The sequence below is a fragment of the Aethalodelphis obliquidens genome, unplaced genomic scaffold (genome assembly GCF_003676395.1).
Source record: "Aethalodelphis obliquidens isolate GAN/ISIS:26980383/991018 unplaced genomic scaffold, ASM367639v1 scaffold11, whole genome shotgun sequence".
Taxonomy (NCBI): Eukaryota; Metazoa; Chordata; class Mammalia; order Artiodactyla; family Delphinidae; genus Aethalodelphis; species Aethalodelphis obliquidens.
Window position 1 is genome coordinate 28838205 of NW_020837955.1, and position 13324 is coordinate 28851528.

At 47.4% G+C, this 13324-nt stretch overlaps 1 protein-coding gene across 39 annotated transcripts in view; it reads left to right on the forward strand.

Annotated features, from left to right (window-relative positions):
* Window positions 1–13324, forward strand: part of TCF7L2 (transcription factor 7 like 2) — a 197490-nt gene that overhangs the window by 179745 nt on the left and 4421 nt on the right. For 6 of the 39 annotated variants that reach the window (XM_027112612.1, XM_027112611.1, XM_027112616.1 and 3 more), the window contains 6 exons: window positions 1875–2000; window positions 2535–2694; window positions 3092–3199; window positions 7996–8044; window positions 8642–8692; window positions 10019–10091. In XM_027112612.1, the coding sequence (XP_026968413.1) occupies window positions 1875–2000; window positions 2535–2694; window positions 3092–3199; window positions 7996–8044; window positions 8642–8692; window positions 10019–10091 (567 nt within the window). Of the gene's footprint in view, window positions 1–1859; window positions 2001–2534; window positions 2695–3091; window positions 3200–7995; window positions 8049–8641; window positions 8693–10018; window positions 10096–10709; window positions 10784–13324 lie in introns of those variants that run through there. The other 33 variants (XM_027112610.1, XM_027112608.1, XM_027112609.1 and 30 more) reach the window with 16 other exon arrangements.

Sequence of the window (13324 nt, forward strand, 5' to 3'; positions counted from 1 at the left end):
TTCTTCACTTATGTTTTCTCAGAGGCCTTCAAGCTCTGGGAAGGAACAGGGTGTAACTTGGGAACCCAAGTGCCTCCCAAGGCTTTACTTTTCATTTTTTGGGGGCGTGGGATTGGAAGTTCTTTTTTTTTCTTTCTCTTATTTTCTCGCTCTTTCTCAGGGTTTTTCTTTTCTTTTTCTTGACACCATAAAAGAACTCGCATGGTTCTTATGAAAACATCATGCCGTTGTTACCAAACTTTGATACTGACTTAAACTGGGAAAGGCAGCCATGGGAGAGGGGCCACATCAGGGTAGAAATTCTGAGTCAAATGTCCAGTCTGCTTCTGGGCCCCCTTCAAAAATCTGCATGATTCATTGATATTTTCTCTGTTGATCGATGCAGAGTCAGTTAGGACTTTAATTTTTCATAATTTTTCAAATGAACATTTGCTGCATTCTTTTGGTAAAATGGAAGCTGCTTTCATTTCCAGTCCATATATGAAAAGAACCTTGTAGATAAGTACAGGATCCTTGTGAAATAACTGTCACAGCAAAGTCTCATTAGCACCTCAGTGCCCAGCAGAATTAGCTTCCTAAAGAACAGGTGCTCATTCCCTGGGGGGTACATGGGGTTGTTGTGGTTTGGATTTATTCTGAAAGCAACAGTTGCTTCATCTGGGATCCCCCCTTCACCTGAACTTGAGTGATCTCGCGTGATCTTGCCAGGGCGGAACCTGGGGGCCTCCGTTCTGTTTTCTTTGGGGGAATCTCCCCTTGTAGTCCCTCACCCCACTTTTCTCTACAGTAGTATTCGTTCCTTTAAGAGGATGGTTCTTCTAACCCAGAACAAATCATGGTGACTCTAAGCGTATCAGAAAATGCGAGAGCTGTTTGTCGGATCCTGTTGTCAGTTTGCAGATGGACCCGGAGCATTTTAAAATTAGCTCTGTACGTCCTGGCTAGTTTGCACGGTTGAGAAATGCCAATTCACGGCCTAAACTGTGTCTGAAAAAACTTTCCTAAGAATAAACAGTATTAGAGGAAAAAACACAAACTTCTCTTTTCTTTGTTAACAATTCTGATCATCATTTATAAGGCGTTTCAATGCACAGGCAGTGTTTTAAGTAAAAGTAATTTAGGAACCCTAGAATTCTCGAGTGGGAAAGGATGTACAGATCAGAATTCGAAGCTTTGTTTGTGGGTGTGTGTGTAAAATACTGCTTTGAGTCATCTTTGATACAAACTTATTTAAAACGTCCGTGGCCTATGTTGAGAACCAGATAGGAACTATTTGGATGTCCCCCATCTTTCTGCCTCACTCTCTCCCATTCCTGTCAAAGTGATGGGGGGCACAGCGGCAAAAGAGAAATAAAAATATGACTGCGCTCCCATCAACAGAATGAGGCCTAATGAGGCCTATGCAGCATTGTCAAAAAATGTGTGTATATTTCAACCGCATTAATATCTTATTTAGCTGTCTATATGCAACGAAAGATTTCACCTTTTATTCTAGTGCTGATTAGGACTTAGGAAATAGTCTTCTTAGATGTCACTAATAATGTCCCCCCAAACCTGTGATCTCCAGCAGGTAGTCCAAGCCTACTTTTCCACCCAAGTGTATGGGCTGAACTTGTCTTTTGCTAGAGATGTTAAAAATCGTAATGTCTCATGTCAGTAGCAATAATGAAGGGGGAGATTGGCTTTAATGACATTATAAGAATCATTATGTTTAATTTATTGCTAATTAATGATGACAGGTTTCATATGCCTTGAGTTGCTTTTATGTGAGTGTTACGTGCTGTTTCTTTTTCTTTTTTTTAAATTGTGTGTACACATCCCTCCCCATTCATTCATTTTGATTCTGACAATTTACACAGCTTTCTGTCTTCTAGGTTCCCTCCCCATATGGTCCCACCACATCATACTCTACACACGACCGGCATTCCCCACCCGGCCATAGTCACGCCGACAGTCAAACAGGAATCTTCCCAGAGTGACGTCGGCTCACTCCACAGCGCGTAAGTGTCCTCCTTCCGATCAGTTTCTCTTTTGCCGCGTGTTTAGCCGGTGGCTCCTGGGTGGTGGCGCTCTGTCCAAGGTTGGCTGCGCTGGTGTGACTCCAGGAAACACCCAGCTTTACAAAGAGGGAGACATGCACCATGCGGGGGAGAGAACACAACTCTTTCTTTGTGTCCTCGGACGGACTGGGATTTGCAACCACTTCCCCGTCCCTGACCCCTCTGTGTCCTGCGAGCATGAGAGACACCAGCTGAGATGGAAACGGCCACAGTGTGCTTTCCCCTCCAGCTTGGGACAGTTGTATATTTGCGAGCCTTGAGGAAGTGATAACAAAATCTCTCACCCCTCCACCCCCCTCCCCAACCTGTTTTTGTGCCATTTTCCAGGATGGAGAAGACCCGAAGTGGGAGTGCGCTTCTCCTTCCAAACTGCTAGGGTGGTGAGGCGGCGAGGAGGTGGGCTTTCTGCTGCCGAGGACGCCGAACCTTGCGATTGTTTATTGGGTGGTGTCTGTCTCTTTTGTCTCCATCCAGAAAGCATCAGGACTCCAAAAAGGAAGAAGAAAAGAAGAAGCCCCACATAAAGAAACCTCTTAACGCATTCATGTTGTATATGAAGGAAATGAGAGCGAAGGTTGTAGCCGAGTGCACGTTGAAAGAAAGTGCAGCCATCAACCAGATCCTGGGCCGAAGGGTAGGCGGCTCCCCCGCTGGGAGAACAGGGCCAGAATAGGACGCGCTGGGTGGGCTGGCACACGTCCCTGTCCCCGCTGCTTTGGAGAGTCCTTTCCCTTTAGCCACTCTGAGTCCTTCCATGGCCAGCGTGGAGCTGGGACCAGCAGCCCCGCACCCGAGTGAGGTTCGGAACGGCCACAGCCTGGTCTTCCCCACCTGCAGAGAGATCGAGACTAGAACGACATAGGCAGAAAGTCAGGTTCCGGCTGAGCCCTCCTGTTAGTGCCGGGCCCCTGCAGACTGTCGGCACCTGCAGATGATAGCGTTTCCGCTGGAAGCGCTCTCCATGCCCCAGACACAGCGTGGTTTGTGACGATTCTGCATCTCTCTCTCTCCCCCCACTGTGTCCCCTCCAGTGGCACGCACTGTCCAGAGAAGAGCAAGCGAAATACTACGAGCTGGCCCGGAAGGAGCGACAGCTTCACATGCAGCTGTACCCCGGCTGGTCCGCACGGGATAACTATGTAGGTGGTTGCTTTTTCTCAGGACTAGAGTCTGTAGAGATGTGTTGGTTGTCCATCTGGACAAAGGGAACACAACCTGCCAACACAAGTCAGGCCTCAGTTACCATGCAGTCTGCCCAGTCCCGGGACCATTAGCATCTTACCCGAGCACCAGATTGGAGGATTTTGTCTGGCTTCCTGTAGGGCTCGCATCAGCATGGGATAGTTCTTCAAGGAAGAGGGATGAGGCTCGTGCTCTAATGTTCCAGCTCAGGGGGCCCGTGGGGTCAGTTTAGGGCTGTTCACACCTTCTTGCCCATGTCTTTGAAGAGACGTGGCTCCGGGTACACACCCAGTGAGGCTTGTGTGCTTCTCAGCAGTGAGGGTGGCCTTGCAGAGACGACCAGGGGGTAGGGGTCGAGGGAGAGCGTTTACTTCCTCACAGCTGTGTTAGCAGGGCCTTCACCCTTCAGAGGGAAAAATGAAACAGTTGCCTTAGGCTGTGGTACAGTAGAAGTTGGAAGCCTAGTTCATCCTGAGAGGGGCATGATGGGAATATCCCTGAAAGTAGCCAGTAGAAGTCATCCTTTGGCGGGATGGATGAAGTGACTCAGAGCCCAACAGCGTAGGGAGAAAGTGTGTGTGTTGTGCGATGTGTGTGTTCCTGGGCTCTCTTTGTTGGCTGCAGCATTTGCCTAATTTCCTCCCGTGAGTTTTAGAAAACACTGTAGGGTTGTTGTCTTTACTAATCACAGTGAGAGCGACACTCAGGGTTCTTCTCTTCCCGTAAACTGGCTCTCGTCTGTTCTTTCTTATTTTGTATTTTGCCCAGGAGCTCAAGTTCTGGGCCAGCTCTCCTCGCTAAATGGATGAAATGTCTCTTATTTTGCCTCATACTGTATTACATGGCATTTGGTTTCATGAAGTGATTTTTACCATCCGCTCTTTGGGGAAAAACAAAACCTGTCTTAATGCCGGTGGCAGCCTCCTCCTCCCAGTTCGTTCTTGTCAGTGGCACAGAGCCGTGGGTGATTCTTCTGCCCATCAGTGCTCCCTGACCTAGCTCTCCCCTGGCCGTCATCCGTGGTGAGGAAACTCTCTGTGTATGTGGCTTGAGATCCATTCATTTATCGCTGATTGTGAACTTACCGTGCACACAGGGTGTGGAGATTCAGAGTTAAAATCAGAACTCTCTCAGAACTTACCAGCCATCAGGAAGTCACAGACACCTGCGTGGATATGTGGGTCCTGAGTGAGGGCTGTCTTCTGCTTGCTCTGAGTAGCAGTTTTTATCACTTTTCATAGTCTCATCCCTATAAACACACAGTCGCTTCTCTGCTCTTTGCCACGTGGGTGGGGGAGGACCGAGACGCCCGTGTCTCCCTCACTGCTGCCAGCCATATCCCCGTAGGTCCCATGCCTTTAGCTGGCAGCACTAGACTGTATTCCTCCCGGGAGTTGAAACAGGAATTAGTGCTGGTACCTCTCAGTGGCACGTTTGCTCTGCTCAGAGCCCTTGTCACTCACAGATGGTCAGGCACAGGGTCTTAACTGCTTGGGACCTTTCCATTTGTCCTCAGCATGTGTGCAGTGGGGAAGCCTTTCTTCTGGAGCTGAAAGGAAGAGGATAAGAAAGTTAATGCTCTCCCACAGCCTTGCTGCTCGCCCTCACCTGACCTCGAGGTGGAGATTGCCCGCAGCAGGCAGGCTCTGCAGCCTCCACATACACAGCCATCTCATTTCAGGACAGCTTGCTCTCCTGGTTTCGGGTCAGAAGTTCTTAGAGTTCATCTCCAGCTTCTCCCTGCTACAGACCCAATTCTTTGAGTAATCTAGAATGGTACCACAGAGAGGAATTCAGCTACACTATAGGTATCCTATCCCCAGTAGACATTTTGGGTCATAGTAGGGCCTTCACGTACAGCTGTGCAGGGCGTGCACTGCACAACTTTAGAGTGTGCCATTTACACTGCAGTCCATGTGTGTGGTGCCCCCTGGAGTTGTGCTGGGTGAAACCTCCACAAAGGCACAAAGCTGACTTTGTGAGAGCTTCGAAAGAATGCTGCCATGGACTTCCCTGGAGTCAGACAAGGTATTGCCCAAGGTTTTTTGTGAAGTGCTTTCTAGGTTTCAGAAGATTCACGAGACGCTTGAAATGACTTTAGCTCAGTTTTACATTTGGATAAGGTTTGGTATGATAGGGGAACCCCTGAAAAGACTTAGAGGTAGATCTGGATTTGGGGCTCTAGGAGCTTTACCTCTTGTAAGGGGTACTGTCAGATTCCTTTATCAGTGGTTCGTTACACATGAGTTTGAACACACACAGCGCTCCTTTCCTCCCTCCCTCCCTCCCCTTCCTTTCTTCCCCCTCCTTCCCTCCCTCCCTCCCTCCCCTCCCCCAGGAAATGGTCTGCGGAACAAGAATTAGAGTTAAACTGTTTATAGATTTGATTGTGGTGGGAACTTGTTAGTATTCTTTTTAAACTGACTTGAAATAGAAGCTTCTATAAATTACTTTGGGTACTGTAAAGTTCACAAGGTTCTTGTAGAAAAACTTTTCTCAGCTAATCACCTTATCCCTCTTTCACGTTCCTGCTTTTCCAGCCCAGTGGTGACAGAAGCCTTTATACACTATTTTAGCAAAATAGAGTTGAATAAAACAGTCACATTTGGGTTGTTGGACTAGGTACATTCTGGAACACAAGAAGAAACATTTTGGTCCCATGGTGATATCTCACCCGTGGCCTTGTAATAGAAGTTATTGCCTTTCTAGCTCTTCTCCGTTAGGTTAACGAGATAAATCCCAGGCCATTTGCATATCTTGAGCCCCGAGATAATGGGATGGCCGCTTCCCTTGAGATGCATCTCCCCCTTCAGTACTTAGTGTTTATTTCTTCATGTCCTCTTCCGATTAAAACACAGTCCCTGTCCTCTAGAAGCCTTTAGTCTAGATGATCATTTCCTCAGCCATGAACATCTTAGTTATGTATCCTAAACAGACAGCTTCCCAGGGGTAGCAGATATTTTCACCTGCCTTTCAGAACATATTGCAGGAGATTGAAGATGGGTGAGGCCTGTATTACAGATGACCGGGAAGCCCTTGGCTACCTGGATGCTGACACCACCTGGAGCTGAACTGTTTCTGTGCCCCACTTGAGATTTTCTTTCAGGTTCCTAAATAAACTGAAACTAGACCCTCCTGCCTGTTCCAAGATGGCCAGGTGGTACTTTGCTCCTGACACGGGAGAGACACAGACATGAAGATGGGCCGCTGGGGTTCATGAGAAAGCACACGAACTCCTTTTCTTTTTTTTTAACTGGGTGCCAAGGAACATGAAATGTTTCCGATGGAAACACTGAACTGAAGGCCTGTAGAGATTTCCCAAGAGGCGCAGGCCCCCAGATCTGAGAGGCTTTCTCTAGAACCGTTGGTTCTCAGCCCTCAGCTGGATCTGAAGCTCAGTGGCATCTCTGCCTTGGGGTTCTCCTTACAGGGCCTTATGGGTTCTCGAGTTTTCTACCAGTGGCTGTTCTTGTCTCTTCTTGAGTTGACGTCAACATACCCTGAGAACTTTTAGGCAAAGGTTAATATTTAGATATCCTGAAACAGATGTCAGACCACCAGTTCCTTTTGTTTGTGACGCTTCGTATATACCAGGCAGCTGATTCCTACGGATGGGACTGGAGCTAACGGGGTGAGGGAGAACTAGTTTCAGATCTGGAAGGGGGCGGTTACCTCTACAGAGTTCTTCCCTACTCCCATGCCAAATGCACAGACGGGAACAGACCGTCAAGATATCAGGGAGGGTCAGATTGGAGAGTGTGAATCACTCCATGCAGCGTATCACCCGTAATCCATTGAGAGCCTTCCTCGGAGGGCAAGGCAGTAAATAGGCAGGCAGTGTAGCCTGGCGGATAAGGGCTGTGGAGCCAAGATCGCCCGGGTTCCCATCACGTGGCCCCATCATCCGGTAGCTCTGTCATCTCAGCAGAGTGCATGCACTCCTCTGTGCCCCAGTGTCCTTATCTGTAAAATTGGAATGATGATCACACCTGGTGTATAGGATTGTGTGAGGATAAATGAGTCACTAGGAATAGCACACTTAGAATCATGTCTGGCACATAGTATGTGATCAGTAAATGGGAGCTGTTGTTACTAAGAGTATTATAGTCGTTACGTAAGTGGAAAATGGCGAGTGCTGGATGTTCCCCTTTATGGGTGTCCACTCGGCAGTTTGAAAAGCAGCTCAGATGGTTTCTGGCTCTGTTTCACCTCTTTTCTCCCCTTCCGTCGTTAAAACCAAGGCCCACGCTACAGTGCCAAGAAAATCCCGTACTGAGGCTTTTATGTTTTGATTCCGAACGAGGACCATTTGGCCTTAAGAAGAGCTTTGCGTGGGGCAAGGAGGCTCTCACAGCCATCTCAGTGTCGTTCATTTGTCCCCAGGCTCTTGGGCCACTTCCAGCCCCGTTTCTCCACACCTCCCCGAATCTTCGCCATCCAGTTCTCCTCTCCCCTTTTATGGATACTCGGGGTCAGGTCTGAGGATGGACATAGACGTATCGGGAAAGAGGTCTTTCCTCTCTGCCCCGCTGATCCCTTCTCTTCTGCTGGGCGTGCGTTCCTTCAGCTGGAGCACAGTTGCAGGGCGCTTGGATTAAAGGGGGGTGGGGGGTGGGAAAACACTCAGGAGCCGGTGCGGATGGAGGTGGCAGCCAGTGCCTCTCCTCCTGCCTCCCTTCCAGGTGAGCCCAGGCGCCCTCCTCCCATCTGCTTCCTGAAATAATTCCCTGTGTTTCATCTGTTCATCATCTAGGGGAAGAAGAAGAAGAGGAAAAGGGACAAGCAGCCCGGGGAGACCAATGGTAAGTTTGAATAAGCAGGATGGAGAAAGGGAGCGGTACTCTGAGGACCACTCTTTTATGTCAGGCTTCTATCTGGGGGAGGCAGGAGAAATTCAAGGCCAGGACATTGTTGCGGGGGCGGGGGGGACCTGTCTTAGCCAGCCTTTTTGTTTATGCATTTTAATTAATTGCTTCATGACTGCCCTTTTAAAGCTAGTAACATCCATTGTTGCATGAAAAGCACATTGTTAAGTCTAGTGGAATGTGTTTTAAAATAACTGCAGAGCCTGTAAGTGGAGAGCGGTAGGCATGCCTAGGCGGGGATTTATACACTCTGCTTATTCTGTATGTGTCTGAGTAGGGAGAAGGAGGGGGCTAGGGGAGCAGAAGGGGTGTGTGCGAGTGTTTGATATTAACTGGGCCGTTCCTGAATGTTCTGATGCATGCCTTTACAGTGGTCAATTGCACCCAATTTAAATTAAGGAGGTTTGTCATTCTCTAGAAGAAATTAGAAATACTGCATAGGCAATCTCAGAGGTCCCTTCGAGAAGGCCAGGCTTTTACAAACAACGACAAAAACATTTTGAAGGCTTTGTATAATTTGTTCTTTTTTTTCAGAACACAGCGAATGTTTCCTAAATCCTTGCCTTTCACTTCCTCCGATTACAGGTGCTAATGTCATTTTGAGTCATTAAAATAGTTGATAAACTGTTTTTTTAATTTTTCTTGCCATTATAGTTTTATTAACATGAAACACGTATGACCTTTGAACATTCTTTAAAATGACCATCTACACGGTTTCGTATGTTTCGGTAGATTTTTTTTTCAGTTGCTTTTGTTGTTTTTTTGAATTTAATTTAACTTCTGCTTTGTTTATTTATTTTTCCCGTAACAGTTGTTTAAGCCATGATGACAGTGATTTAGAGTTGAACTAACTGTGCAAATTGAATATGCAGTATTTCTTTAAAAGAGACTGGTAAAAAAAAAAACAAAAAAAACAGAAACCAACAACAACAACAAAATGGAAGGAATTCAGTAATAAACCTCCTTAATCTAATGGCATTTTTTCATCGCTCCCACTAAGTTTTCTCACGCAAGCATGCATCCGCAGTATGATTATTTTTTCCTTTGCTTTTTTTTATTTTAGTTTTCTTTCCTTCCTTTTGCTTTTCTGCTCATAACTTGCAAATCCACTAGCATTTCACTGACTGTACCTGCTTAAATGCTGCTGTGAGCTTCCAACTAACTCTTAACAGCTCATTCACACAGCCTGTTGACCTTTATCTGTTCCTCTCTTAATATTAATGAAAATAGATTTACAAAAAGAAAATACGAACATTCCAAAAGCTGCAATATCCCAGTACCACAACCCCTTTCTTTCTTTATTTCTTTCTGTTTTGTTTCGTTTTGTTCTGTTTTTATTTGTAGTTTTTTTTTTCTTTTTTAAACTGTTGTACTCTGAGAAGAAAAAAGCATGTGACAAACTTAATTCCCTCCTTTGCTTTATTTTCTTCTTTAAGAAAAACAAATTGAGAGAGAGAGAGAGAGAGAAAAAAACAAAAAGCAGAACCAAAAGAGGAAAAACATTTAAAACTTAGTTCTTCAGTATCTAACTTCCCTTTATCAGTTCAAACCAAATCGGAGAGACAGTCCTTAAAGAAGGGATACTGCAGCTTTATTTGCAACAGCTAATTTCACAAGTTGAATAAGAATGTGATTTTTTTACCTTTTTTTTTTAATTAAAGAAAGTTAAAAACGAAAGTCAATATTATGTAATTAGTAACCAGGTCATTGATTTATTCCCTTTTTTATTTTTATTTTTTTCTTATTTGTATCTTTCTCTTCCCCCCTCCTCTCTCCTTCCCTCTCTCTCCCTCCCTCCCTCCCTCTCTCTCCCTCTCTCTCTCTTCCTCTTCTCTCCTCTCCCTCTCCCTCTCCCTCTCCCTCTCTCCCACGTCCTCCTCTTCCGCTCGCTTCTCTCTTGAACTCATTCAGACCTGAGCGCTCCTAAGAAATGCCGAGCGCGCTTTGGCCTTGATCAACAGAATAACTGGTGCGGCCCTTGCAGGTGTGTATAGATTTCCCAGATTCGCTGTGCTGGTTTGCAGCTGGTCTATTTGGTCCTTTCCCCCCTTCTCTGGCCTGTTGCTTTGTAGCTCTGTGTGTGGATCTTAGGAGACAGGAGGGCGCGGGACACTGCTCTGTGAGGGACGTGCTTGTCCTCCTCGCTGCTGCTAGCCAAAATGCCACTGTAAAACAGCATCATTCGTGCCTCCTCGGGTCAGCGACAGCAAACCCCAGCGCGCCCCCTCCCAGGGAATGTTGCCTGCCAGCCCCTTCCTCCCGACAGCCCAGGATGGGGGCTCAGTGACATCCATCGTATGCCTGGCCTAGGTAGAAGCAAATAACGTCACCTTTTCCCCTCCTCTTCTCTCTCTGTTTTTATTTTTTCCTTGTTGTTTTTTGGTTTCTGGTTGTTGTTTTTTTCTTTGTGTTTTATCGTTTTATTTTGTTTTTTTTCTTTTGATGCATAGAAGTCCTTTGCTTTCATGTCCTTGGTGAGGGAAGACAGTCAAATAGAACCGAGGTGATAGCGAAGACAAGTCAGCTGTAGCTGAGATTTCAGATCCAACTGAGCACGACCCACCATTGTGTTGTATTTTTTGTGTTTACCTTATGCTAACAGATGCAAATACTCCAAAGAAGTGTCGGGCACTGTTCGGGCTTGACCGACAGACTTTATGGTGCAAACCGTGCAGGTATATTCCCTACTGCGAGGCCTTTGGGAAAAATCAAAGCATTCTGTCCTTCTGGTACCTTAGTGTGTCAATATATTTTGACCTCATTCCTATCTACTTCCCCGCTGGTATCAATGACTAATGATCCTCATTCTTCAAAATTTCCTTGCTAATTTTATGCCGTGTCCTCTCCCTACTTTTCTCTTTCTCTCTTTCCCCTGCTCTTACAAATAACATATCCCTGGTGGTAGGACCTAGACCACAGCCCTCACAGACCAGGACGGGCACTTATCCTTTTGCTTTGAAAGCCAGCATTCTGGAACTGGCCCGGCCCTGTCAGTGCTTCCGTGGCGTGTCTGCAGGGCAGAGAGAGCGCCACCATGTCCCGAGGTTTCAATGAGCTCAAATTGGCAGCAGTAGCATTCCCATGCACTTGGAGTCCAGGCACTTGGAGAAGGGCTCTGGGGCAGGCTTTTTTTGGTTTCGTTTTGTTTTTTTGTTTGTTTTCTGTTTCAAAACCACGTCTCTGGACAGAGGAGCTTGGTTAGCTGACATTGTTTTACAGTGCTGAAAAGAAGCGTGGCATTGAACGGCATGCACCAGCTGCAGGGCTGCAAGCAGTGAGTCGTGCAGTCACGTACTGCAGTGCTGGTAGCCTGCAGAATGAAAAATATATATCTGTACATGTATTTAGAGAGACAGAGAGAGCACTGGTTCCAAAGTGAATCAGGAGAGTCCAAATTAAACGCCTGTGTTCCACCTGCAGGTTCCATCCAACCTGTAATTTCAGGGAAGGTGAAGGTGTAGGTACTTCCTTCTTGGTGGAGGGATACCAACTAGTTCCTGTCTCATTTCCTTTCCTTTAATGACCACCTTTGGTTAAATTTGTTGTTTCTTTGTTCTGATACAAGCAGTCTTTGAATTTGGAATATTATGATGGTAGGTATCTCAACACCCAAACACGCTCCCCTGTCTGTAGTGCCTCCCTTGTCACGTGTCCCTCTCCTCCACGCCCTGCCATGTGTTCCGTGTTTAGACGTTAGCTCAGATGTCCATTCCATTACGTGCATGCCCACCAGTCTCCTGTGTCTCTTCCCCTCCCCTGACGCCTGACGAGACATGGGCGAAGTACCTCGCGTTGAGCAAGCGTTGAGGGGAGAGAGGGCCCGAGAGTCTGTCTTGACAGAGGCTGCCCTCCACAGGCGACCCTCATGCCCATTGATGGAGGACCGGGGGGCCTTGGGTGCACGTCCAGCAGGAGAGGGACCCCCCCCCCCATTCTATGAGTTGACCGTGCCCACGGAGGTGACAGGTGGCCTTGCCACGCAGTCCCGGGGTCTTGTCTGTGCAACAGAAAAGTTTCACGATGCAGTTGGTGGAGGGTGTTAGGCATTTCATTAGGGCTGGCCTGGAAGATGGGAACTCTGCCGACCCTATCTAGGCGGTGAATTTGTGTCAGATTTTTCTTTGCGCTGAGTGGGAAGTTAATTAGCTACGGAATCCTGCTCTGAGACGCCTGCCGCGGTGAAGGGTTAGCTGATTGCAATGCCCACTCCTAAGGGAGGGTTTCTCACGCTCTGTAGAAACACATGGCCGACACCATCGTGCGCCCCTCGCAATGTGCTTTGTTGCCTGGTTTGTGTATTTTATTCTGTGGGAGGCGAGTGGTGGCTTACGAGTCCCTTTTTCTGCTTTGGAAGCAGGTAACTGCAAGTTAGACTTGGCACTTTGGGGGATGAAAGTTAATCATGACCAACATTGACCAGACAGACAGTCCTTTCTCACACCCAGCTGCACCTTGCTTAAAGCGGAGTGTGGAATCTTCCTCAGAAACGAGAATTTTCATGACATTTTCACAGAACAAAAACAAACCACCCCGAGCCTTCGGAGCTGCTTCATCAACATGGTTCTCTACAGTGCAGCTTGGGGGCGGGGCGGGGGGGCAGCTGTCAGTGTGGCAGCGCAGGTGCTCAGAGGTCCTTCCTCTCTCCTCAGCGCCATCTTCCTCTTTCCCGCCTCAGCGCCCTTAGACCTTCCGTGGTGGCCCTTCTTCCTCTGTTGGGGATATCGTTTCGTACTCTGAAAGCTTTAGCACATGCGTTTCTGCTCCTTTAAGTGCCTAATTCCAAAATAGGGTCAGGAAGAGCTCTTACTTTCCTTTCAGAGTGAATCCATAAGAAGCTAAAAATGGATTTTTAAGGGGCCACCCCTTGCTGGGAGAAGGAGCGTAGGTGGGGGAGGGTAAGAGAATGGGGTTTGTCCCTTTTTTCCTCAATGTTTCTTCTTGACTTTGCCAGGATCTAGCTTGATGCTAAATCAGTAAGTGCTTAAAAAAAAAAGAAGTTGCAAAACGAGGCATTTTCTGGCCTGTCCGAAATGGACGTGTTCCACTGCCGTCTGCTCCGCCACCTCTTAGAAGGAGCGGTCGCCCTGTCAACATAGTCTTCGTGTCCCGTGTTCAGATGCCCCCACTCATCCCCACGACCACGGAAACGTCCTATCATGAGGAGGGCAGGAGGGGGGAGGGGCGCACCAGAAACGCTCCTAGCCAATCAGGGCTCCT